The sequence below is a fragment of the Eutrigla gurnardus genome, assembly GCF_963514095.1.
Source record: "Eutrigla gurnardus genome assembly, chromosome: 3".
Lineage (NCBI taxonomy): Eukaryota > Metazoa > Chordata > Actinopteri > Perciformes > Triglidae > Eutrigla > Eutrigla gurnardus.
The window spans coordinates 30,111,973-30,139,968 of NC_139917.1; the positions used below are offsets into that span (position 1 = coordinate 30,111,973).

At 42.2% G+C, this 27,996-nt stretch overlaps 1 protein-coding gene across 1 annotated transcript; it reads left to right on the forward strand.

Moving 5' to 3' along the window:
- The first annotated feature begins 910 nt into the window (after window positions 1–910).
- LOC311011339 (nidogen-1-like) lies at window positions 911–27,996 on the forward strand. Its single transcript, XM_084006239.1, has 20 exons — window positions 911–1,215; window positions 8,254–8,556; window positions 8,666–8,895; window positions 9,013–9,617; window positions 9,727–9,867; window positions 10,221–10,472; window positions 11,197–11,397; window positions 11,762–11,995; window positions 13,798–13,935; window positions 14,475–14,603; window positions 15,098–15,241; window positions 16,479–16,607; window positions 19,349–19,588; window positions 19,666–19,838; window positions 20,723–20,849; window positions 21,368–21,539; window positions 22,075–22,232; window positions 22,310–22,433; window positions 22,678–22,790; window positions 25,540–27,996. The coding sequence occupies exons 1-20, from the start codon at window positions 1,012–1,014 to the stop codon at window positions 25,656–25,658; spliced, it is 3,936 nt and encodes a 1,311-aa protein (XP_083862365.1). The 5' UTR covers window positions 911–1,011; the 3' UTR covers window positions 25,659–27,996.

Genomic DNA, 27,996 nt, shown 5'->3' on the forward strand with positions numbered 1-27,996 from the left:
CACAGGAATTTAACAAACTTTGTTACTTTCTTACTGCACTTTCGTCGCATTTTCAGGTATCTGTACTTTTACTTTAGTATTTATTTTACCCCTACAGATCCAGTAAGGGTGCCGCTCTGCCGCTTGTGTTCATCAGATCCACCCGTCGCTCCTCCACAGTCCAAATATGGTCACTTCCCTTCACTGGTTGCAAAAATTCCAAGATGGCGATGGCAAAATAAACTTGAGGCCTCAAAACCACAGTCCACAAGCCAACGGTTGGTTCATCATGACTATACTTCTCATATACTTATATATATATATATATATATATTATATATATATATATATATATATATATATATATATATATATATATATATATATATATATATATATATATATATAATATATATATATATATATATATATATATATACTTCGACTCCACTCCATCTTATTTAGTTTTCACACTTTTAAAACTTTCGTCATTAGTAACTTTGCAGTTTTAGACTATAAATACAAAATATATGAAATGACCCATTCTTAATGAGAACTATTGATACTTAAAGTGTTTTGTTACTTTTTGTAGTTTGGTTTCGAATGCTTAACTCGAAACCGAATAATTGTACATTATGTTATTGCTATTTCTAAAGTAAAATATTTGAATACTTCTTCCACAACTGAGTAGTGTCATATATGGATGCTCTCTGAACGGGATTCAACATTTAAGCCTCACTATAAAGAACAATTCCAACTTTCTTTGTCATTGTTGAGAACTTTATTTTGAAAAAAAAATGACCGGAAGTGGTGTGGTTGTTAGTTAAACCCGCCCCCCACTACCCCCTCCCGCGGCTGCCCGCTACACCCGCTGTTCCTCCATCCACATCGCCCCCCTCCTCCCCGTCAGTCCCGCTCTGCGCCGCCGTACGGACTACTCCTGTTCCCCGCTGCACCCGCCTCCTCTGCCGGCTTCTTCACAGGGGGAACGCCGCTGGTCTGACCGTGTGTGTGTGGAGCGTTGTTGCGAAGATGAGTCCCCGGTACCGGAGCTGGTTGTGGGTCTGGTCGTGTTTGCTGAGCCTCTCCTTGACCCGGGCTCTGGAGCTCGAGGAGCTGTTTGAGTTCGGAGAAGCAGCCGGAGACCGGCGGCTGCTGCCCGGATCGGACGCCGCCGCCGAGCTTCGTCTCAACGGATCCCTGTTCTTCTTCGATGACGCCTTCGACACGGTTTACGTGAGTTTAACATCCGGACGAAAGAGTGTTTGTTGGGGAAGAGAGGCGATTTCATCCCGAGGTTCATTCATCAAAGTTGGACAAGAATCTGTTTAAAAGGCAGCGGGACTTTGAGTGAAAATCCAAACCTGGGCTCCGCTCTGAAATCACTCCTCCGGGTTTTAAAGTGCTTAAACTCCAGTTAAACAACAAACAAAAGTTTTAAAATCAAATAAGACAAAAAAAGAGAAAAACTTAAAAATCACAGAATATATATATTTTAATGCATGTAAGTCGTTTTCCTCGCTCAAAAGACTAAATAAATAATATAAATCAAACCCCCAACAATTTATATTTGCTCTGCTGCTCGCATGACACCGATAAAGGCCGTTTTTTACAGTTTTTATTATTATTATTATTATTTTTAAACCTCTCTGAATGCTGGTGGTATGTGCCTGTGATAAATAACTTGTAGGAGTAAACAAACAATTAAAAGGCCTCCTTTAATTATATTATATATATTTGATGTGTTACACATCTTCTTATTTCATGAAGGAGCGCATTTATCTGAATTATTCGCTTCTTTTTTTCTGATGTTGTGAATCTGTCTGCTCTTCATCCATGTCTTTTTATTTTTCTTATTTAATTATTGATGATTGATCTGTCTGAGTGATCCAATCTTCACTTCCAATCACTTTGTCTTCTCTCTCCTGTTGTTGACGCCCTGACGAGGTCTCCTGTCCAATCAGCAGGCGACGCCCTCTCACTTCAACTTGCACTTCAATGCCTTTCACATTTTTCCCATTTTACCAACACAAACCCTCTTCCCACCTACTGACGTGACGTCATCGTCCGATTTATACATTTTTATAAACTGGCACTAAATCTCGTCCTGGCACGGGTCAAGAGAATTTATTATCATTTCATGTATTATAATTATAAAAGTATTTTCCAGACGAGCTACGCCGTGGTTTATCGGGGACATTTTGTTTGTAGCGTGTTTTTAAATTTGGGTTGGTCACGCTGTATTCCCCCCCCCCCCTATTTCGTAGAGTGGTTGTCATGGTTACCTGGTCTTTTCAGCGCCAACGTCACTACAAAGTCCCCAATATATTACGCAAAATTATTTTTACGTTCTGGTCATGGAAACAAGAGAACATAAACGACGGCCGATTAGCGAGACGTATTTGTGCTGTTAGTGCTGATGTGTAGATTTGCTGATTATTTACCTTAAACGGAAGGTGCTCTCTTATTATTACGTTTCACCTCCACCTACAGGCCCGGCGTGCACACTGCAGCGTTTTTAGCTTAGCCTCCGCAGATAGTTTTCAAAACGACGTTGACTAAACATGGAACTGTTTTTTGTTTTTTAACGTAAAGGAAAAACGTGCCCGTGTTCCGAATGCTGCTTCGATTTTCGGACTCCTTTCGCTATTTGGAAAAACGTTTCGTACGTTTTGACGGTGATTGTGTGCTCGCCTGATTGGTTCGCTGAGAGAATTGTCTCGTTTGTTTGTTGACACCTGATAAGGTTAATTAAAACTGTTTACAAAATAAGAGTCCTGTGTGTGTGTGTGTGTGTGTGTGTGTGTGTGTGTGTGTGTGTGTGTGTGTGTGTGTGTGTGTGTGTGTGTGTGTGTGTCCTGCAGTTGTGGCTGCTTGCTTTGTGACTCCTTAAGTGGTTTGATTTGTGGTGATTGCAGTGACATGTTGAAGTGTTGCTGGTGTGAACAGACAGGTGGAGTGTGTGTGTGTGTGTGTGTGTGTGTGTGTGCTGCTGGCGGATGTCTGTTGTTTACTCAGAGAGGTGGAGGTGTTGGATTCTCAGTGAATACGTGAACAGAGGCTGGAATGTGAGTCAATTAAAAGCCAACAGAGATAAGCCTTTCATCAAGCTGAGACACACACACACACACACACACACACACACACACACATTCTCTGAATGCATTCCTCGGGTCATGTGACAGATAATCCAGATTGGAGCATTTACACTGGGCAAAATGTGTTTCCGACTAACTCAACTTCCGTCATTCATTCATTCATTCATTCATTCATGTATTCTAGTTTTTTTAAGTTGATGAGTGGATGAAGAAAAACTCCTTTTTTTAAATGTAAACTCGTTAAGCGATGCAGGTTTACCAAACAGGCAGTTTAACCCCCCCCCCCCCCCCCCCCCCCCCCCAAAAAAAAGAAATAAAGCTCAAACTTCACCTCTTGGTTTTGTATTTGAACCACTTTAGACAAATATTACGTTTATTATGCTGCATTATTACTCAACGACTGTTTAGTGTCAAATCTCTCCTTTAAACCTTTCATTGTCTTGAATATAAAACTTGAGTTTTTCTGTCTTACGATTTGCTTCAGAATCCATTTTTGAATTCCTACATGCTTCAGGATCCACGTTTTATTTTTTTTATTTTATGTTTACTACTTTTTGGACCAATTGTGTTAGAACTTGAAGATTTCTTGCCTTAGCAGCTGATGCTCGTCAACACCCCGATGCATCCTCCTCACACACGTTGTTTCCTGCAGCGTTTTCAGCCACGTCACCATTTGTCTAACGTCCTCCTGTTAAAACAACCACACAACCACACAACCACACAACCACACAATCACACAACCACACAACCACACAACCAGCCTGCCGCTCCAGAACCTCCCGATGAAAAATAAGTATTTCAGACAACACTCCATGCTTTCAGGTTTCCACTTTAACCCTCAGGACCTCCTTTAAAAAAATCACACTTTTCCATTTAATGCCCTTTTAGGTCACTGGACCATATATAACAATATTAAACATGAAAATGTTTTTTTTTTGGTCATTAACTCCTGTTCTCATCATGTATATCAAATGTGAGTTCATTTTCATAATTTTAACCCTATAAATTCCAGTTAGTATACATTAGCATTCATAGCATTAGCCTCTGACGCCCCCCCCCCCCCCGTTTCTATTTTTTTAATATATATTTTCCTTATTTTTATTAATCCATCCATCCATAATTATTGTTATTTCTGTCTTAATAATCAACAGTAATATAATCAGTAAATTTTCAGAGATTTTTCAGAATAAAATCCCTTTCCCGCAGTGTGAAGCTCTAATTGGCTACCTCATTAAAGCGTCTTGGCTCCACCCCCATCCTGTTACCCCCCCCCCAGTAATTATCAGCACTACGTCCTCAAGCTTCTACATTCAAGGTTTGAAAACTCGATCATAAAACCTCCCGCCACCGAGGAGGTTCTCCAGTCCCGGACAGGAAGTGGAGCGTCCTCCGGTTGAGTCGGCACATCTGGAACGTATATAGACGCCAGACATCTGTCCTCTGGGAAAGCAGATGGCGGCCTCCGCCGTTCTCACACTGATAATGATGATCTCAGGGGTCGGACATGCGCCATGTCAGCGGCGTCCTGGCAAGTTTCCACCGAGCGAGTACATGCGATCCAGGGCCTCGAACACTGCGTGCATTATTACATGTACAAACCGGTCATTTACTGTGGAAAGTATGCAGTGGAGGAGTCCCACTTTGCTTTTGGGTTATGTAACATTTCCACCTTAAAACAACGACAACAGTTGTGCGCTTACAAGATTGATGATACGAAATATAATCAACAAATAAAAAAAAAGGGTAAACTTTCGTTCCCAAGTCTTTACTTTCAGAATAATCTCATAGTGATAGAATATTAATAGAATATAAATGATTCTGATTACTTTTAATGTTGGTACTTTTAAGTATAATTAGGTACAAATACTTTTTTATTTCATTACTAAAGACATAAACATTTATTCATGAAGTGTTCATATCTGTGATTTTAAACTTTTAAACTAAGAATATGGAGCTTTTATTAAGTGGTGGAAAGTAACTAAGTACATTTACTCAAGTACTGTTCTTGTTCACACGCTACCAAGCAGTATATAAAGTAATATACAGACAATATATAAGCAAACTAGAATTATTAAAGATAATTAATAATACAACGTTTCTAACCATTTTCAAAACCGAGAGAAATCCGTCATTTTAATCAAGTTAAAGGTCCCTTTTTCATTTGATTGAAATTGCGTTGTATACTTTTTATTCGGTTTTAAGCCATATTTTTTTTTCCTTTTTCAACGATCCAACCTGAATGAAGGAGTTTTTTTGGCCAGAAGAGAGAGTGCACGTTTAAAGGCACCTCAGCATTGGCTTCACACCTCAGAACTGGAGGTCGCAGCCTGGTTGCAAAAAGCGTCTTGGTGTGATCCGGATCTCAATTTGTGACAATCGTGCATGCGCACAACGCAGCAACGGAGCAATAGTATCGTGCAGTCCTGTTATTATCTACTAATTATTAAATCATTTAAAAGTGTGAAAACTGGGGAAACAAACCGAGTTTATTCAAATGCAACATTCCAAATCTAAAAAAACATATTCGGTACATAAAGCTGCAAACTCTCACAGGAGAGAAGCTTCTATACAGACGCTGAAATGTCAGAGACACAAAAGACTGTGATGAGGCTTGAGTGTCTTCGGCTCTGCAGGCGTCTTCTCTAAAGTCAGATGCATGCTGGGAGACGGCGGCCTTTCACCCGCATGCTGCTGTCATTCATGCGTTTCTCTGGAGGAAGCCTCTGCGGTCAAAAGCCCCTCCAGACTTTACAGAGGCAGCCGAGCAGGACGGCTTTCCTCTCCGGCTCTAATTTCATCTCTCTCATCTCGCTGCGTCATCTCAAACTCACTGCTTTCATGTTTCCAGAGCATCTGACCTTTTGACCCCCTCTGCCCCTGACACGTTATGTTACCTGCATCTCCTCATTTTCCGCCTGTTGAGCTTGAACTCGTGTTTTACAATCTGCCATTTCCGAGCAGTTAGCAAAGTCAGTCGGGGTTACACCAAATGCTTCTGGGGTTTTCCTGTTTCTGATTGCTTTAAATACTACAATACCCATGAGCCTCGGCTGCTGTTGTCGGTCAGACTCTAAACTGTTTTATCAGGTGTAATCTTAAACTTCAGCAGAATGTGATCCTGTGGGATTTGGATATTTGTTCCTGAAATGCATCCTGGGAGTCGTAGTTGAAGACCTCCCACTCTATAACTGGTTTATTATGATGAAATAAATCTAGTTCAGGGTGTGTTATCGATGCACTTAGATGTTTCTGTATGTTCGTCAGGGTAAACCAAAAAAGAAGTGCTTTATATATGAAGTTGGAGCTGATGTGGGATTTTTGGGGCTGATGATGATTATGGAGTAACAAAATTCCAATATTAATATATCAACATTATTCGTTATAAGGCTGTCTGAGTCAGTGTCTTCTTTTTAAAAACATACTTTTACTGGAAAGCATATCCTGATTATTTTTTTTTAATGTTAAATTTGAAATCGTGGTGCAGCCTTCTTGTAGTGGTGTCACTATTACTATTTCAAAAACATTACTTTAGAACAAGCAACGCGTAAGAGTAAAACATTTTTTTTTTTATTAATTTTTGTACTGACTTCGGTGTTGTCCGCCCAGGCAGACGGTTTGTCTTCATTTTCCCAGGTTTTTGAGATTTCTTTCACCTCTTCCATGAAGTTGTCACCTGGCTAAAGAAAAGGCGGTAAAAGGTCAAAGACTGGAAGGGTTTTTTAGCGACTTGAAGCAGCTGTCTTCTCTCTTCCTGCCTGGCTGACGGCAGAAAGGACGTAGATGGACTGTAGCGTATACAGTTTATGTTCTGGAGCCAAACATCAACTCCAGCTCACACCGGAGGGAAGACGACTTTCCTTCCATCCTCCACCGACGCAGCAAAACACCGTGAAACACCTCTGCAGCATTGATGCATGTGGTGCGATGCAACAGCTGAAGCTGCTGTGTGAAGTTGACCGTGGTGAATTCCCGTTGTCGGGATCGTCGTAAAAACTCACCACGAGTGACTTCCTGAAAGCTGTCTAGCTTCTATAATGGTAGAGAAGTGGGAAATAGAGCCTGTTTATTGATATAAATACACGTTTTATATATTTATGCAGAGAGACCTTATTATTTATGATCATTTAAGATAATTTTTATTGTTTTTTTGGGTCACAATCGGTATGAACTGCAGGATACCACAGGACGTGAACCAGCAGCCGTTTGAGGTCCATTAGCATGTTGCTAACTATGTTATTTTCCCCAACAGTGCCGTCTGAACCGAGAGGAGCCCTGAGGGTTTAACAGCAGCCTTTTGTTTTCCTCTTTTTGAACTCTTAAATTAGCACTCAGACACGCTAACGGGCACTTTAGAGGAAAATCCACAGATTTTTGTAAACCCACCAGGGTCTAGTTTGCTATGCTGACCCCTCATCCTCCCACCATCTGAGCAATATCTACAACCTAGGGTCACCTTTAAGTGTAAGCCAGGTACACATCAGTGGCAATTGTACTAAAAGTAGTAATGCCACAGTGTAGAAATACTCTGTTACCAGTTAATATCCAAATCTGACTTAAGTAAAAGCATCTAAATATATTTAAGTGCCAAAAACAAAAGACCTCACCCAAATGGCCAATTTAAAAAAAAATTCAAAATGTATTGGATTATAATTACAGATATATTTATGTACACACATCACTTTAACATTGAGCTGGTAATGGTGGAGATCATTTTAATTAGTTCATGTTTTACTGTGTAACTTAAATCTATTGTAAAACATCAGAAATCATGAGTAATATTTTGTGTTAATAATCTGAATCTGCAAAGTAACTAATGTTGCCACCCGGTGGAAACATTCTGAAAAGTGTCTTAAAGCTGCATTCTCTCTGCTGGCCATCAGGGGGCGCCTCCTCTGGTTGCAAAAAGAAGTCCAATTGCATGGAAGTTAATGGGAATGATGTTGATGTATTATCTCAGTAAACATTGTAAACATGAGTTTATGGTCTCAATCTCTAGTTTCAAGTCTTCTTCAATCCAGCATGATGTTCATTTAGTACATTATGGTCCATTTAGAGTCCACCAGACCAGAAAGCAGGGGGTGCTTTAGGGGGTCTAAGGGGTCTTACCTGATAATTGACAGGTCAATACCACGCTACCAATGCTAGTTAACAATAAACTTTCCATCCTTTGTTCCAGATTAGCACAAATGGATTTGTGTCCGTTGTCAAGCCTCCGGCTGAGGAGGAGTACCTGGGGAAGATGCCCGCCGGTTTCAAACTGATGGCAGCGCTGCTGGGAGACCTGGAGGACGGCGACGGACAGGGCAAGGTCCACTTCAGGTGGGACAACAGCCCGAGAGTGCTGAATCGAGCCGCGGAGCACGTGAGGCGAGCGTTCCCCAGGGACGAAGGAGTGGAGCCCACCAGCGCCCTCGTCGTCACCTGGGAGAACATGGCCGCCCGCGGGACGTCCGGACGGGGAGACGGACTGGAAACAAAGGTGAGGGGATGCGTCGGGTCTGCAGAGAAGCAGATCTCATGCCTCGGATTTGTGGTTTTCTTTTGCCGATATCGTTTCCGCCCAACGTCTTCTTCCGTTGTACTTTCAGAGAAACACCTTCCAACTGGTGGTGGCCTCGATGGCGTCGTCCTCCTGCGCCATCCTCTTGTACCCCCGTGGCGGCCTGCAGTTTCTCACCACATCAATAGGGGGCGAGAATCGGCTCCTCGAGGCTGGCTTCAATCAAGGCCTTGTGGGGGGCTGGTTCTGGAAGGAAACACAGGGGACGTACTTCCGCACCACCACCGATGAAGAGACCTCCATCAGGAAACTTGCTGAGTATGGATGTTATGTCATTTGTGCTTGAATTTGACTATTGGACAAAAATATAGTGACTAATTAAAAAAAGTTTATTTTCTTTGGAACTGATTTTTCTTCCTTCATCTGTCAAACTAGAAAGACAAACTCAGGACAGAATGGAGTTTGGGTGTACGAGATTGGCTCCTCGCCATTCTTTGTCGCCATTACACCCGGGATGGTCTCAGAGGAAGAGAATGCAACCACACCTCCACCAGAGGAGTTCCCAACTGAGACTACCACCGAGGAGCTGCCAACTGATGCTACTACCGAGTACGAACCTAGTTACCTAGACCCAGAGGACGAGTTCCCAACTGAGGCTACCACCGACTATGACCCCAGTGACCTAGAAGCCGACACCGTCACGACTGAAGAACCTGATTATGAGGAATACCCTGAATCTGAGACTGTCACACCAACATACACCGACCCTAAGAGGGCTCAACCAAGATACCCGGATGCATCTGAGCCCAGATACCCCGACCGAACCGAGACCAGATACCCCGTCTCTAAGCCTCTGCAACCAACATACACCACCCCTGAAAACATTGAGCCTAGATACTCTCCAGTCGAGCCTAGGTACCCGGATCCAGTACAACCGAGGTACACCAACCCTGAACCAGTCCAACCACTGCCACCTCATTCCCGGCCCCAGCAGCCCCAGATTGTCGTGGTGGACGACGATGAGGATCTCAATGTGAACGGTAAAAAGCTCAAAAGTTTTGTTCTTGAAGATTCCTGCAAAAGTCCTTGTTTTCCTTAAACCTGACCAGTTCGTCCTTTTTGGTTGTTCTTTTTTTTTATATATTACAGTATTTGCATACAATTCAGAGACGTGCGCCTACAACAGTCACAAATGCTCGGCATTTGCCGACTGTCGCGATTACAGCAATGGGTACTGCTGCCATTGTAGGCCTGGCTTCTATGGCAACGGGAAGGACTGTGTCGCAGAAGGTGAGACCTTTTTCAATGTTAAATTTAACTGATGCACTGATCAGATTCTTTTAGAAAGTGACTAGAAAGCAGAATTATATCCGTTAGTAGTGCTGGGGTTGTACTCAAGATACATAACCAAATTACATCATAATCATGTGACACTTGTAAATAGCTCCTCTGTGTTTTTAATCTTGGGGTTTTATGCTAACTGTCCTTTGTGGAGACATTTGTCCACAGAGATATTTTTTCCCCTTTTTTTAAAGCTTTTAGCAAGAATTGAAGATTACCTTTTTAGAATATGGAAAGGAAACACCAACTTCATGTTTTAGCTTGCGCTCTACTAAAAAAAGCTACCTTTTTTTGTTTTCTAGGAAAACCACAGAGATTGAACGGTAAGGTGAACGGTCGAGTGTTCGTGGGGAACTCGCCTTCGCCTGTGGAGCTCAGTAACAACGACTTGCACACGTACGTGGTGGCCAACGACGGACGCGTCTACGTGGCCATCAGCAACATCCCCAACAGCCTGGGACCCTCCCTGCAACCGCTGTCATCCCTAGGTGGAGTCATCGGCTGGGCCTTCGCCCTGGAGCAGCCCGGCTACCAGAATGGCTTCAGTCTCATTGGTGAGGGGGATGGATTGCTCTGAATCATTTTATTTTTTATAAACTTTTTTGTAGGCAAATGGATTTGCTTTACCTCTTGTGGGGTTGTTAATACTGTGGGAGTCATGTGACCCCCGGACCCGCCTAGCCCTCGAGTGAAACTTGAAGTCTTTTGTGGGGGCCAAGTGGGTCCTGAGCCATCAAGTGAACTATTCACATGGATGTTGGACGTTCCAGATTGATCATTCTCATGAGAGTCTCAGGTCAGGACTCGGCAGTCCATCTGCATCTTCAGCCCATGGGACACTCCTTTTGAGGACACCAATGTTCACATTCTGGCTAATGAAGCCAGAAGAACGACCATCTCTCAACAGAGGAGGTTTTAAGGTTTTAAGACACAGGTCACATGTTTCTCACAGTATTAACAACCCTACAAGAGGTTAAAAACCTGAACTCCCCACCAGAGAGGAGAAAGGTCTTCAAAATCCTAAAGAAATTCCAGTTGCCTACAATGAAGCTTTCAAAGATCACCGAGACCGGGATGACTGAGAACCTTCCAGACATTGCTGTTGATTGGTGTGTGAAGTGCAGTCTGGTGATGGTTGATTTCATAGCCATCAGCATCGATGGCTATGTTCAAAATGATCTGGATAATGTTTGTAGATGTTGAAATGTGTTGGAGTTTCCCGTTTGTCCCTCGCTAGACTCTGAATGGGGAGCTTTGGTTCTGTTTTCTCACATGCAGGTGGCGAGTTCTCCCGGCAGGCTGAGGTGATCTTCCGGCCTGGTAACGAGCGTCTGAGCATCAAGCAGCAGTTTAAAGGCATCGACGAACACGACCACCTGGTGGTGAGCACCGAGCTGGAGGGACGTCTGCCCGCCATCCCGCTGGGATCCTCCGTCCAGATCAACCCGTACAAGGAGATCTACCAATACGACCGAAACCGTGAGCACAATTGACACGCGTAGAAAATCTCATCCGTGTCATGGCAAAGGCCAGTAAACGTTAGCAGATGCTAGTGATAGCATCTTAGTGAGCTAATGCTACAGCAAAGCTCTTGTTCATGAGACTCGTAGTTTGAACCTGTGGATGGTTAATCGCAGTGAAATATGACGATGTTTAACCATCCAGACATCTTGATTACTCTATTTTTAGAAGAATGAAATGGTTTCAGTATCACTGCAAATATATAAATGTTTCTTTTTTTTGTTGAGAAATACGCAATGTATGCAACATCATTCTTTACAAAAGTGGATCAAGGAAAAGAAACAACGTTGGATTCAAACCAATCATTTCCTGTCCTCCTCAGTGATCACGTCCTCGTCCAGCCGCGACTACAACGTCACCTCCCCCGGCGGCGATGTCCAGACCAGAAGCTACCAATGGCAACAGACCATCACCTTCCAGAGCTGCGCACACGACGAGGTGGCCGGGGTGGCGACGTCCGCCCAGCACCTCAGCGTGGACCAGATCTTCGTGAAGTTCGATGCCGACAATCATCTGATCCGCTACGCCATGAGCAACAAGATCGGCTCGGTCCACAGTGAGTTTGTCGGCACCGGAAAATTAAACGATGTTTGAACAAAGTTTCAATCCTAAAGAAAGAAAAAGAAACAAAAACCCAAATAAAAATAAAACAAAGGCAGAATGGGAAAAAAATGTAACATGGAAATGTTGTCATCTTGTAACTATGAGACTTTTTTTTAGCTCATTTTGATTAAACATATTTACTATTATTTTAAGATGCCAGGTCATGTTATGTGTATTAAAAAAAAAAGACACATCAGCTGGTTTACTAGAGCGGTATGAACCCAAAGTAAACAGTTTTTTAGTGATTTAATCACAATTAACGGTTAAAAAAGATGCCGAATTAACGACATAATAATGAAGATTTGTAAAAAGTCTGAACTCATGGTTTGTCAGGTCTGTCTGCAAGACGGCAAGCAAACAACTCTTAAAATGTTTGTTTTCTGAATGGAGTCCGGATCGATGGGAGCTAGGCTACACGCTAACATTGTAGCTGCTCCATCAACACTTCAAATAAGGTCATGTAGACATAAATACAGCAGAGACCTTGTTGTTTGGACCACAGACATACACATAGTCTGGTCTGGTCTCTGGACTAATGTGGACTACTATCGTAGACCTCTGGGAGACCACAGACCGATATGTTTAGTCTCCATTTCTGATTTGGTGTCGACAGGAGGAGAACTGCATTTTTTTATGAATGGCGGCAGAATGCGCTGGCGTAACGGGGCAGGTGGACGCTTCGGGGCCTTGTAGAAGGGACGTCCAATCTCTCGCGGTCGTCTGCCGGGGGCAAAGCTGTGTGTTATTACCCCGAGGAATGCACTGAAACACGCCTCCAACAGTTTAGTGTTTTGCAGTGGAACATCAGAGGAAGACAAACAGTAATCTGAGCCCGGCTGTATTTCCTCAGCTGCATTCAGAGGAGTCTGTGAGAGGGTTGGCAGGGGGGTGAAGGTCAAGGAGATACCATAGTATGGAGGGGAGAGGGGGTCTTCTTTTATTTTTTGATAATAAAAAGGGTTAAAGGTAAAAGTGCAGGTGGGAGCTGTTGGGGGGGGGGCAGTCAGAGTTACACAAGCAAACACAACTCAGCTGGTGTTTGTTAGCAAAAAAGAAAAGTGGAACATCTGCATCGTGTTTCCTGTGAGGAAGTGAAGCTCCCACACACTGCTGCATGATGGGAACAGGGGGGACACCGGCTCGAGGGCCGAGTGCTCGGTGTGTGCTCTCCTGTTGGAGAATCCACAAACCCTGAAAGTCATTTATTAAACGCAAAGAGTCAAACATTCTCCGGCTGCAGCTCCGTGCTGCTGCACTTCGTCTTAGATCACAGGAACTGAAAATTGAAACAATTAATTTAAAAAACAAGTTTCCGTCATCTGAACAAAGGCTAGACAAAGAGACTTTTTCGTGCAATATCGCAACTGTTTGTTGTTGCTTTTAAACCTAAACTCGGTCCTTTTGACTTGTTTTGTAACCAGAGGAGTCGCCCCCTGGTGGCCAGCAGAGAGAATGTAGGTTTAAGGCACTTCAGAGTTGGCTTCTCGTTTCAGGACTGGACATTTAAAAAAAAAAAAGAAAAAAAAGTCCTGCTCTGTGAGTCCCACAATGTTCCAGAAGTGAGTCGCTTGCTCATAAAAATAAAAAGTCAACCGTTAACAAGTCACATGACACGTCTGACCAGTCACAGCCATAAATGGTCCACGTTTTGACCCCCAGCCTGAACACAAAGTCGCTGCTCAAACATGAAGCCACATTGGATTCTGAGACCCGTTGATTTTAACCTGCAGGGTGTTGTTTTATTTTTTTTTCCAGGCAGTCTTCCAGAACATAACCCGTGTTTCACCGGCCGACACGGCTGTGACAACAACGCTGTGTGCCGGCCGGCTGAAGGCCTCCAGTTCACCTGCGAATGTGCCGCTGGTTTCTCCGGAGACGGACGCAGCTGCCATGGTAACGTAACCGACCAATGAATGATCAGTTCAGAGCAAACTTTGCCCCATATTTTATGTATTCCATATTAAAAAGCATTGTTGTCCATCATGTGACTGTAAAGGACAGAATAATACTACTGCTAGTACTCGTGCCATTAATACTACTGTTTTTGTCTTTACTGTGTTTTAAAGTGTATCCTGCATTTTTAGAGAGCGGTTTCAATTGCATTTTATTTTCACATTTTCAATTTTAATTTTTTACTGTTTTTATCATAATATATCAGTAATTATTATTTTTGAGATATTTTTTATCTTTTGAATGTCAAAACATATCAATCAAAATTCACTCATCAGGGAGCTTTGAGTCAGATTTATTTATTTATTGTGATTGAAGGGAAATGAAAACTAAAAAAAAATATTTTTTCTTAAACCATACCTTTAAAAAACCATGTTATTCACAATGTTTTTTGATTAAGTAAATCCGAATGTATAGAGTGAGATGGGCTCGCTCCATACTCGCCTACATGTCATTGACCTCCAACATTGTGTTATTGGCAGATATTGACGAGTGCAGAGAGACTCCTCAGATCTGTGGCTTCAACGCCTTCTGCAGCAACCAGCCCGGAACTTTCCGCTGCGAATGCTCCACCGGCTTCCTGTTCTCCAGCGACGGAAGGACCTGCATCGGTACGTGTGTGTGTGTGTGTGTGTGTGTGTGTTGGTTCCCTCGTTGCTCATGCAGATGTTCTGAAAGCCGCCAACATGAACAATGAAGGTCTTGTACTGTACTAAATGGGACAGAACGTCTTTCTTACCGACGTTCCGGTAAAAGGCAGAAGATTTGGTTCAATATGAGAATCCAGAACCAGAACTGTGAAGCAGGAAAGATCCACAGGTGTTAAAGGTCACCTGTACGGAGGCCAAAAAACAACATTGGCTTAGATGTAAATAATCAAACACGCAATAAAACAATACAGAAAAACTAAAAAAGATCAAAACACATTTTATGTGTTCACTTTCATTCATTTCTTTGTTGCAAATTATTATTATTTTGTACTTGCCTTTGCTAATTTGTTTCTATTAAATATTATCTTTAAAAAAATACCTATATCACATCTATGATATCACAGTCGGTGGGGAAATAACAACTTTTTAACAAGTGTTTGTCTGCTGTCCTGCAGAGGAGAACCGTCCCGTGGATCACTGTCAGCGAGGAAGTCATGACTGCGACGCTCCCGACCGAGCTCTCTGCAGCTACACCGGGGGCTCGGCCTTCGCCTGCTCCTGCCTGCCGGGCTTCACGGGCGACGGCCGGGAGTGTCGAGGTACGTCGGTGTCGAAGGTCACAGCAGCTTGTTTTTCATGTTTGTTAGAAGCAGCAGAGCAAATCAAACATTGGCTTTGGCTTGCTTTGTCTGCAACTTTTGGGATCTGACATTTTCCAATAAAAGCAGTCAGTTTGTTCACTTTTTTTGAATTTTCAAAAGTATTTTCAAAAAGTAATCTAGATGAAAGTAAATACTGAATCCCACCGTGCAGAATCAAAGGCTATCAGTGTGGATATAAATCATGTGAGCTCAGTTAAGATCAAAGTCGTAGAGGGAGGGAATGACGGTTATCTTGTGCTCTCAAATGAATCAGTCCAACGGACAAACCATCAGAACGTTGCCATGGAAACCAATCATTAGCATTTTACGTTGGCATCCATTAAAGCGCTGATTCCAAAAGTATCAGAACAGTTCCCGCCTCTGGACAGCTGAGACGTTGTGTTTCTTCCCGCTGTAAGCCAGCGCCAGCCGTCCCCCTGGAACAGGAAGCGTCTCCACCTGGACAGGAAATGCAGAACACTGCCTTGCAGCTGTGCGGCTCATCGCTCACATATAAATCTCCCACGACGACGACTCCGGAGAGTCCGAGCTGAAGAATGTTCGTATGTGGAGGGAAAACAGCAGGAGTGTCTTGTTTCTTAAGCCCTGTTTGTACGGGACATGCGTTACCTGGGGACCTCCAGTCATTTTGTAATAACTGAGGGGAACGTCTGTGAAGTGTTAATCCCGTATGGCCCACGTCTGTCATTTTGCAGAGTAAAAATTCCAGGGCAAATGACCTCCCCATATTTGGGCAAAACACAGTGGTCGTCTGATAATGCTAGTCCCGAGCCAATCGGCATCTCAGTAATTCAGGGTTGTTTTTTGTTGTTGTTTTTTTTAACATGTTTTTTTTTCTGTCCATCTGCGCCGTTTAACGATTCATCACACCAACGATTCTCAAAGTCTTGACCTCGGAAATAGTTTGAGAAAAACACGTCTGTGACGTCGAGTCTGCTGATAAAGTTCAGACTATGAGATGTGGTTGAGAAGTCCCCAAAAAAGACCCAAATCATCACCATGATACACTTTAAAAAAGATTTTAAAAAGTCAATCGTTTAAAGCACTTTTACATTTTGAGCGGATTCCTCTTAGAGGCGGCGCCTAGTGGCCGTTGGCAGCATTGCACCCTAAAACTCCAAACGTGGCGTTGCGTCGTAACCTCCATCTTTGCGTGTTCTTTCTGCCCGTTCAGACGTGGACGAGTGTCAGCAGGATCGATGCCACCGCGACGCCTCCTGCTCCAACACACAGGGCTCCTACACCTGCCAGTGCCATCACGGTTTCCACGGCGACGGCTTCCATTGCAGCCCCACGTCCTCAGGTAGGTGATGATTACACACACGTGTGGTAAGAGTTTATTGCTGGTTGGTGAACGCCAAACGATCTGAATTAAATATAAATGTGACATAATGTCTGATTAAGTGAATTTTATATTGATTCCAATACAACATTTATCATAATACGCTTCAGATTGAATGTAATTCAGGGGCCAGTGATCAATTAACCTAATCTATTTAACATAATCCCAACTAAAAGTAAAATATGATTTTACGACATGGGGAATTTCAAAATAAAAGCACATCTAAAAGATGACATTTATCGATAAAAAAAAAAAAGCTAGTGATTTCCTGTGAATACAGGTGTCAGCTTTGTGATTTCCCCAGCCGATCCAAGGGGCTTTTTAAATTTAGTTTATTTGGTGTAAGAAGTCTGAGAATTTTCTCAAAAGAACACTCAGTTTTATCACAAACGCTCAAAATCCACCTACAGTACTTGGAGATGGAGCGAATATAGGAATGGAAATACTCAAGTAAAGTACCCTCAAATTTACACCAGTGCTCTCTGGGTAAAAACCTGTAAAAGCAGCAGTTTGAAAGATTGAACTACTTTCTCCCGCTTTAACAATGAAACGTTTTGCAGCGTGGGTGGCAGCTGTGCCGAGTGTAAACATCGGGCCGAAGGTTAGGCAGGAAGACGAGGCGACGTTGCGGTGAAGGATGTTCGTGACGTGACGAGAGCGTAAACAGATGGACGTTAGACTCAACAGACACTTGAAGACGCACAGCCGAGGTCCGGGTTCAGGGTTGTTAAAATAAAGTCATGATTGGCTGCATAACAAAATAAAAGTGTCTGCTCAGCAGTGGTGGAGGAAGCGCTCAGATTTTAAGTCAATGTAGTAATACCACAGTGTAGAAATACTCTGATACAAGTAAAAGTCCTGCATTCAAAATTTTACCATAAAAATATTAGCATCAAAATATTCTTAAAGTATCCCAAAGTAAAAACTAGCTAATTTCAGAATAATATATATGATATTATTGGATTAAAATTAATGAATGCATTAATAAAGTCATTACTTTAATGTTGCAGCTGGTAAAGGTATAAGTACTTTATATACTGCGAGGTAGTTTAATATAGAAATAACAGTAATGCATCATCATGTATTAGTTGATTTATATTTTTGAATTATTAAACAGAATTAAAGTTCCAAGCGGCTCTCAAGATGTTGCCTGCTGATCCGGTGGCTAGCAGCTAACGGCTCACTTCACTATATATATATATATATATATTTTTTATATATATATATTTATATATATATATATATATATATATACAGTTATTTTTCCACCAACTGCCAAGTTGCTGCTGTTCTAATTGTATAGAAGTTAGAAGTTATTCAATTATAATTCCCCCTCCTGCTCTGAGTTGTTATTATATTTATCATGCAGACATCTGATTGGCTCACAGGCAGCGATGAGTTTACGGTGGTTTACGGGTTGTTGTTGTTGTTGTCGTCCCAAAGCTGTAGACTCCTCCGGTGATTCCAGGTGTCGGCGGCTGAAAGCTAATTACAGCTCGCTCCTCTGCACCACAGTTTTGTCATATTTTCGTGGTTTTTATGAGCCGCCTGGCCTCTGAAGGCCATAATTCCTTGTCAACAGCGTCTCTTTCTTTCTTACTCTTAACAGTAAGCAGCTCTTTTGTCTGGAAGGTCTTTAATCTTCACCCGTCTCTCTCCCTGTCAGGGGTCTTCTTGCTCTTTGTGTGTTTTGTTTTCTGTCTGTCTGATTGTTGTCGTCAGGCGAGGCCACGCCGCCGCCTGTCAGAGTGTTATGGCTGCCATGTCTGTGGTTTCGCCTCACAGATACCCGTGAGGATAAGAGTGTGAGGATGAGAGCGTGATGAGATGTCACCGCGGCCTCTGGATGCGACCGCAGAGACGAAGAGCCTCCTGCTCGTCTTAAAAACACGTCGATACGTTTAAATTACGGGTTCACGGGCAAGAAAATGCAAAGTTGAGAGAATCGATGGTGCAGCATATTGCTGAATACATAATCTATATATCGGCTTGCAATATTCTACTGTGAAAAGAAAAACAGTATTATTTGGAAACGGAATGAATGAATATTTCAGTTATTCACATAACTAAAATGGATAATAACATACTACGTGACACTGATTTTGCACTAAATAATGCGAATGATAAACAATTGAAATCCAAATGCATTAAATGGTTGACATGGTTACTCAATCAATTAGTCGAGTAGAACAAGGCGTTTGAAGATCATAGATAAAAAGTATGTGCTTATCTACCATAACTATTTAAAAAGAAAATTATAGACATTCGATCTACAGGAAAAATAATCATAATTTGCAGTCATAAAAGTAATAAACACATACGTTAAACATCTACATTTACAGGCGTTTTGTTGGTGTATTTTTTTACTTTGGACAGAGCTAAGCTGGCTAGTTTTTATGCTAAGCTAGGTTGTATGCTAACCATGTTGCATTGTGACGTTTTGACATAAAGTTAATGCTGGAAAAATGAAAAGAAGCATCCAAGTTGTTGATGTAAATGAAAAATGTTAGCTATTGTTTGTTTGGATACACATTCACAAGTAATGGCTTTGTGACTGTGAGAATGAGCTAAATGCTAACATCAGAATGCTAACATTTGGCAGGTATGTGGTATATGGTCGAGTAAAACCATTGACCGTCCTCGGACCAAGGCCGATCTCTACATTATTCGTGTGTCTGATTCCGATTGTTTCGTCTTCCCAGAGCGTGAGAAGACCTTGTGTGAGCGCCACAGAGAGAGCGCCCAGTCTACCACCTCCGGCTCCGGTTTCCTCTCCTTTTTCCGACCTCGGCCAGCCGTCGGCAACTACGTCCCTCAGTGTGACGGGCACGGAGCCTACGAGCCCACGCAGTGCCACACCAGCATCGGACAGTGCTGGTGTGTGGACGCCAACGGCCAGGAGATCCCCAACACACGCACCGGACCCGGCAGCACCCCTCTATGTGAGTCCACCCCCGAACATGTTGTCCTCATTACGCTAACACCCGCCTGATTGAGTAACCCCTTCCGTCCCACGCAGGTATCGACCAGGCGGTGACCCCGGCTCCGGTGGGTCCGACCCCACGGCCGGACGTTCACCCCGTCGCTCCGGGGACGCACCTGCTGTTCGCTCAGAGCGGGAAGATCGAACGCGTACCTCTGGATGGATACGACATGGAAATGGGGGAGGCCAAACCTCTGCTGCACATCCCCGTAAGGCGACGTTCCTCAACATGACGCCAACCCTTTCACATGGGCATGACCTTTCCATAAAGTAAAAAAAAAAATACAAGAAGGATGTCATGAAAAGAATAATTTGAATCTGTTGATGTAAAGGAAAACAAATCTAGCTATAGATATAGCTGTTTAGATATTGGTAATGCTAACGGCAGCATGCTAACAGAGGATCGGAGGATCACTGAAGTTATTACAATTCATCCGGAGGGGAACGTGAATGTCAGAGTACATGTCTTTGATATTTGATATTTGATATTTCAGTCTGGACCAAAAGTGGTGGAGCGAGAACGTTGCCATTCGTAGAGAGCTACACTGTTAGCATGGCTAACGAAAAACAACGCCTTTGAATGTCGGAAAAGCAGCTCTGAACTTTCTGCTTTCAGGAGTTAAAAGGTGTGATAGACACGTTTGTTGACTCTAGGCTAGCCGTTCCCCCCCTTTCTTCCAAAGCTAACTCATATCTATCATATCAATAACCTTCCGAAATGTTCCTTTTAACCTTTTCCCAAATCGAATCATGGTTTTTAAAGGATAAATCCACCATAAATCGGGTCTTTTTTTTGTAGTTGAAAACCAGGAATGATTCACAGTAAACGCTGAGGGAGCGATTCTCAAACTAGAATGAGCTCCTTGTAGAAGTGACATAAAGGACATCTTGACATGAATGTTCCTGGTTTTGCTGTGAAACAATCCTTTAATTGTTTTTGACGGTTTTCACGGTTCTTCGCCGTCACGGAGCCCATAAGTTAACGTGTCAATGTACTGCAACACAAAGCTCTCCGTTCTGTCACTTCAACACAAAAGGCTCTTTAGAAAATGAAACGGCGGATGAATGAAGCCGTCTGTGTTTCCCCCCTCAGGACCGCGTGGTGATCGCTCTGGCTTACGACTGCGTGGAGAAGATGGTCTACTGGACGGACATCACCGGGCCGGCCATCAGCAGGGCCAGCGTGAGGGGAGGCGACATCATCCCCGTCATCACTACAGGTGCAACAAAGACAAAAAACATGCATCATACTCGGTAGCTTTGTAGCAAACAGAAGCCAGGGAAGAGGACGAGTTTGTGACCAACTTTCATAGGTGGCATGCCGTTCAAAAACCTAACTTTTTGCCGGAAGACTTGCCCCCTGATGGCCAGCAGAGGGAATACAAGTTTTAGGCACTTCAGCGTTGCCTTCACTTTTCAGAACCGGAGGTTGATGCCTGATCCAGATGGAGATATCACCATTTTTAATGAACTTTTTCAGATTAGTTTATGTGCCACACAGTTTTGCTAGTGCAACAACATTTGTTGGACTTATATACATGTGAACATGACAAATGTGTTGATGGCGCTGTAGCAGCATCATTTTACTATAAAGCAAGGAATCTCTGTCTGAACCTGTGAGCTTCCTTTGCATATCTCAAGAACCATTCATCCCGTCTACTTCATACGTGGCGACACGTTCCATGTATTAATAAAAAAACATGTTGCCGATGTCTGAACTGTGTCCTGCCGTCCTCAGAGCTCCAGAGTCCTGAGGGCATCGCCGTCGACCACGTGGCCCGCCTCCTCTTCTGGACCGACTCCATGCGGGACACCGTGGAGGTTTCCAAACTGGACGGCAGCCAGCGCCGAGTCCTGTTCGACACCGATCTGATCAACCCGCGAGCCATCGTCACCAACCCGCCGTACGGGTGAGTGCTGGAGAATAACAAGACCGAAGGGTTTCAGGGCAACGCCACCTCTTCAAGTGGGATCCAAAATACTGGTTGAACCCAAATACCAGTAGTAACGGTGCTAATGATATGAGTTAGGAGCTAGAAGTAGGTTGTGGTAGATGTTGGTGGTAGTAGTAGTAGTAGTAGTTGTTGTTGTTAGCAGTAGAAGTAGTTTTTGTTGGTGGTGGTGGTGGTGGTAGTAGTGGCAGTAGTAGTAGTTGTTAGTTGCTGTAGATAGTGGTAGTAGTAATATTTTTTCTTAGTAGTAGTATTTTTTGTTAGTAGCAGTAGGTAGTAGTAGTAGTAGTAGTAGTAGTAGTAGTTTTATTTGACCTTTATTTAACCAGGGAAGTAGTGGTAGTAATATTTTTTGTTAGTAGCAGTAGGTTGTAGTAGTTGTTTTTTGTTAGTAGAAGTAGGTAGTAGTAGTAGTAGTAGTAGTAGTAGTAGTAGTAGTAACCAGTACTAGCAGTGGTAGCTTGGTCTAACTGGTTTGGTCCTGCTGGTACAGACGGCTATACTGGGCAGACTGGAACAGAGACGGCCCCAAAATCGAGACGTCCAACATGGACGGGACGGAGCGGAGCGTCCTGGTGAAAGACGACCTGGGGCTTCCCAACGGTCTGACCTTTGACCTCACCGACCAGCAGCTGTGCTGGGCCGACGCAGGTGAGACACACGTGACAGGAACCTGAACCATTCACAACTGAGTGTACTGACTGACTGACTGATCGGTGGGTGTGCAGGAACCCGTAAGGTGGAGTGTATGGATCCTCACCGCCAGCTGAGGAGGCAGATCGTTGAAGGGATCCAGTATCCCTTCGCTCTCGTCTCGTTTGGAAGGAACCTCTACTACACAGACTGGAGGAGGTAACGGCACCAAGCAGAATCACTTCCAGTGGTTTTTGAATCAGTTCTCAGTGGGTATTTATGTTTCCCCTCACGCCTGAAGACTTATCACGTTAGTGAAGTAATAATGGGCTGACGGTCTGGGTGGGTTTTAAATAAACGCTGCTGTTTTTAGCCGTTTAGTCGTCAAACCAAAGTGTGTTTATCCCACCATCAAACATCACTGTGTGGTCTCTGCTGAACTCTTTTTGTGGTTTCTTCCCAGGGAGGCGGTGGTCGCCGTGGACCGCCACTCGGAGAAAGAGACGGAGGAGTTCCTGCCGCAGAAACGTTCCCGGCCGTACGGCATCACCACGACGTCGACACAGTGTCCACAAGGTACGGCTACGTTTCCACTGCAAGCTGCAGATGTGTTAGACGGAACAATGAAGAGATCGAGGAAGTCTAAAATGAAGGAATGGGAAGGTTTTTTTGGTCCTGTTAGCGATTATTTGCGATGATGATGGTACTGTGTGTGATTACTACGTCACCATGTTTCAAGCACCACCTGTTTTGCGAGGATGAACTTCCCTGGGACACTTTCTTGTGTGACCAGGCCTTTAATCCGTGAGCTCAGGGTTTCGGATTACAGGGAGCTCCGTGGAGCTCAACTTCCTTGAAAGACACATGAGAAAAAAACTATTGAGAAATTTAGGAGGAGCTCTGAAATATCTTAATTTTCCTTATTATCTTAATTTTTTTCTTCATAAATGTTCCTGTATATTTAAGTTCCTGAAAGAATGAAAGGAAGAAAGAAATGGCATCTGTATTTGCACAAAATTCCTGCTGTGGCCATCCATGTGTAGTGTCACATGTTACGCACCATATGTCGTTCAAGTCATTAAGGATGCTGCATTCATAGGATGTTGGCAGGTTGACGCTGTATGATGGTGTCTTTGCAATGCAGTGTTACCTCCTGTGCATTTAGGGCAGCTGTGTTTTCTCTACGACCGTATTTAGAGGCTGTGATGCTTTAGTGGTGTTTGTAAGTTCAGATAAATTAAATAAAATTTGATTTCTATCACCGCAATCATAAATTTGCATCCTCTCCCGGGACCCTCCATCAGACGAGGAAACACTCCCATAAAAACCCTTTTAATAAGGGGAGAAAAAAGGAAGAAACCTCAGGAAGTCAAGTTGGTAACAAGCAAACTGAGACATAAATGATCCAGATGGAGAGGGAGAGGAGCTCAGGAGGAAGTCTAAAACTATATCAGCTTCACTAAGGGCTGGTCCAAGACGACTCTGAGCCGGCCCTTAGTATCAGAGTGATCGAAAAGGAAAGTCTTCAGCCTACTCTGCCCACGCTGCATTCTGGGAACAGTGTTCTTGTGGGCTAACAGGGTACTAACAGCCCTTTAAGACATGCTAACCAAACTTTGAACAGACTCAGCTGTTGTTTATACATCGTATCGTATCCTAAACGGAGATTCACCCTAGAAAGTCTCCATCGTGATCCGGCTCGCTGTGAATAAGCTGCGAGTTTACATTATAGCTTCAGATTTATATCAAGACATCAATAATTTACCATTTATTTGTCTATTGTGTTCTATACTTATTGCTGTCCTCGTAATCCATAAAGTTGATCTTAATAAAACCCTGTTATATTGCTATGAAGACCAGGACCAGAGCAGCTCAGCAGTTTAATGCAGTGGGTGTGCAGATGTACTCGGTGACCGTGGTAATTGATTCCAGATGCACGTAGTGCATGGATGGATATAAGCGTGGGAACTCTGGGTGAAGTGACCTCAGGGGGATGCCAGCTGTGGACATGGAGACTCACCGCTGGCTCTGAGCCCTGAACTGTAGAGCAAGGCAGCGATGAGGATTTCTCAGTAACCCTGACAGGGCTTCAACCTGTAATGACGAGCTGTCAATCCAGTTCCTGATGCTGCAGCCTCACCAAAACATTTCTGTTTGACTTGGCAACATCGGATTTTACAGCATGCAAGACATTGGATGTGCAGGACGGCGCTAAAGGGCGTTTCCCCTGAAATGAAACTCTCCAGAGTTTGTTTGTCGGAGTCGCGAAGCTGCTGAAAACCGTAAAAACTCTGTTTTTCTGCCGACGAGCTCTGATGAGTTCCCTCGAAGCCACTCGAGCAAAAGGCAAATGCTTCAAGGAGGAACCTTAATCAGATTGGGTCGAACATTTACATCTTTCATTGTGAAACTCGGAACATTGGAGAAATTTGACACTGATCCAGGGCCGGCGGAGGCATAAGCGAACGAAGCGGCTGCTTCTGGCCACCAGGGGGCCCAAATCCTTTTTTTTTACATATTAAATAAATGAAACGGGTGACATTAACGTCACAAGATTTTTACGCTGACAGTTGTTTTTTATGCACTGACCGTTTTTTTTACGCTTGGAGTTTTGTTTATACGCTAAGTTTTTTTACGCTTGGAGTTTTGTTTATACGCTAAGTTTTTTTTACGCTTAGAGTTTTGTTTATACGCTAACAGTTTTTTTACGCTTGGAGTTTTGTTTATACGCTAAGTTTTTTTACGCTTGGAGTTTTGTTTATACGCTAAGTTTTTTTACGCTTGGAGTTTTGTTTATACGCTAACAGTTTTTTTACGCTTGGAGTTTTGTTTATACGCTAAGTTTTTTTACGCTTAGAGTTTTGTTTATACGCTAACAGTTTTTTTAAGCTTGGAGTTTTGTTTATACACTAAGTTTTTTTACGCTTGGAGTTTTGTTTATACGCTAAGTTTTTTTACGCTTAGAGTTTTGTTTATACGCTAACAGTTTTTTTACGCTTGGAGTTTTGTTTATACGCTAAGTTTTTTTACGCTTGGAGTTTTGTTTATACGCTAAGTTTTTTTACGCTTGGAGTTTTGTTTATACGCTAACAGTTTTTTTACGCTTGGAGTTTTGTTTATACGCTAAGTTTTTTTACGCTTAGAGTTTTGTTTATACGCTAACAGTTTTTTTCGCACTGACCGTTTTCTTTTAGCTTGGAGTTTCATTTCATATGCAGTTTTTTTTTTTTTTTTTTTTTTTGCTGACATGTTGGTTTATAAGCTGGTTCTATTTTTAGCTCCGGTATCGATGCCTTCCTCACGTCGTTTTCTTCTCTCCCGTTAGCCTACAACTACTGCTCCAACAACGGCGGCTGTTCTCACCTGTGTCTGCCGCGGCTCGGCGGCTTCACCTGCCGCTGTCCGGACGGCGACGACCAACAATGTGTAGAAAGCAACCTGTGAAGATCCGCAGAGCAACAACAACAACAACAACAACAACCGCTGCTGGGACAGTAAAAGCAAAACACACTTAAACTCACTTTGGTGTTTTCTACATTATCTTACTTGAATTGAACATTTCTACGTTGATTTTAAGGTTTTATGTGTGTGTTTTTTTGCCCTTGATTCAGACCTCACTGTATTTCTAGCGTCACGCTGCAGGTGAGATCATTTAACGTCGTTTCTGTTGAATCCAGATGTAGTTTTGGATCTGTTAACGCAGCACATCGTAATCTGACTCCTGGTTAAAGAGTGAGAAAAAAAAGTTACACTATATCTAAAATACAGGGATTTTGTAAAAAGACAGCAGGTAAACGTAAAAACACTTTGATCGATCAGATTTTAATTCTTTGAAACGGTACCAAAGTTCACGATGTTTTTTTATTGTATTTTAAAAGTGAAACCCTTCAGTGATTTCTCTTAAAGATAAATGCGAAAAACAATCAAATATAATTCTCGAATGTTCTGGAATGATCACATACTTGAGGGAAGGATTCCTAACGTTCTTGAACACTTTTGAAATAATAAAAAAAAAGCCTTAAGTGAGAGTCGAGGTTTTTCACTTTCAGAAATCTTTTTAACAAAAATCATCAGCGGTCGTCAAAGTTATTCCTGGACAGCCATCGCGAGCTTCTGTGTTCCATCAAAACAATCAATACAGTATCCCGAATTAATCGAAGGGAATTATTGTTGCTGCATCGCCACCTATAGGCAATCATATAAACTCAGAGGCTTGCTTGGAGTTGTCGCATACATTTAGTGTTCAAGCACTCGGCTTATTGGCCAGTTACAGGAAACATTTCAAAATATCACAAAACAAAAGGGTCATTTTTGGGTTCATCCAAGTATATTTTGCATCACATTTGGTGAAGAAAACTACAAAAATGGTGGGTAATCTGCTCTCGTTAAAAAAAGATGGATGATTGAGTGAAACCACCCAAGCCAAAAGTAAAGTGGCCATTTGATGACACTTTATTTATTCCTTTCTTCGTGGTGAATAATACAAACTAGATGGATAAATGACCCTTAATATGAGCTGCTTATTAAAATCTGTTGAAATGTAAGTTTTCCATTTGAAAAACAAAACTGTACCAATCTGAAAGTATTCTATATTTTAGCAATCTTATGTTAAAAATTAGATCCCCCCCCCCCCCCCCAAAAGAAACTGACTGTATGCTCAGTATTTTATAAGTGGACCACTAATATCACCACTATGATGAGGTAAGAGTTTACTAAGGGCAGCAAAACTTTTTAAAGTCTCACAAGATTTATTTTATTGTTTGTACTACGACTCAGTGTATTTTTTATATGAACTTGTAAATAATTAACTGATATGCCGACGATATGCTCCGATGTTTTTAATGGTGCTGATGTGACCTGAGATCTACCTGATGATGATGATGATGATGATGATGAAGTGTGTGCAGGTCGTGTCTGGAGACCAAGTTGTATGTACTTCTCATGTGAACATCACTCGTACAATGAAGACTTGTGCATTGATGATTTAGTTCCAGTCACTGAATTCTGCGTTTTCATGTCAAATAAAAGTAAAGAAACAAAAACTGTCATGTTTTTTTTAAAGTTACCTGAAATAATTTAATCAACAATTTCAAATATTATGACACGACCAAACAATCAGGACAAAAAGTAAATTTAAACGTTTTCTTTGAAGTAAAAATCAACACAATCGTTTTTTTTTCATTACTTTTTTGGGACTTTTTTCGACATGCTATACTACGACTTTTTTCATTACTTTTTTTCAACATACTACTGTCTTTTTTTCATGACTTCTTTCCGACATACTATCCTACGACTTTTTCATGACTTTCTTTTACATCTATACTACAACTTTTTTCATTACTTTTTCGACATACTATGACTTTTTTTTTATTACATTTTGGGACTTTTTTCATGACTTTTCTTGACATACAATACTATGACCATTTCAACATACAACTTTTCTCGACATGCTAAACTATCGTTTTTTTCATAAAATTTTTTGACATACTATACTACGACTTCTTTCGAAATTCTATACTATCCCTTTGTTCGTGGTTTTTTTCGTATTTCTTTTTAAAAATGGAATGAAAAAATATACTATGTTGAAAATGTAAAATAGTATGTCAAAAATATAAAAAAGTCAATGGTAAAGCATGTAAAAGAAAGAAAAAAGTCATAGTATTTTATTTAGAAAAAAGTAACGAAAGGCAAAGTATCGTAGTTCTTTTGTAAAAAAGTAATGGAAAGTCATAGTATGTCAAAAAACTAATACTAAAGTATATTGAAAAATATGAGGTAAAAA

Coding starts and splice junctions, on each gene's coding strand:
- LOC311011339 (XM_084006239.1), top strand. CDS start 1,012: ATGAGTCCCCGGTACCGGAGCTGGTTGTGGGTCTGGTCGTGTTTGCTG. Junction 10,473..11,196: donor GAATGGCTTCAGTCTCATTG/GTGAGGGGGATG, acceptor TCTCACATGCAG/GTGGCGAGTTCTCCCGGCAG. Junction 19,589..19,665: donor ACCCGGCAGCACCCCTCTAT/GTGAGTCCACCC, acceptor CGTCCCACGCAG/GTATCGACCAGGCGGTGACC.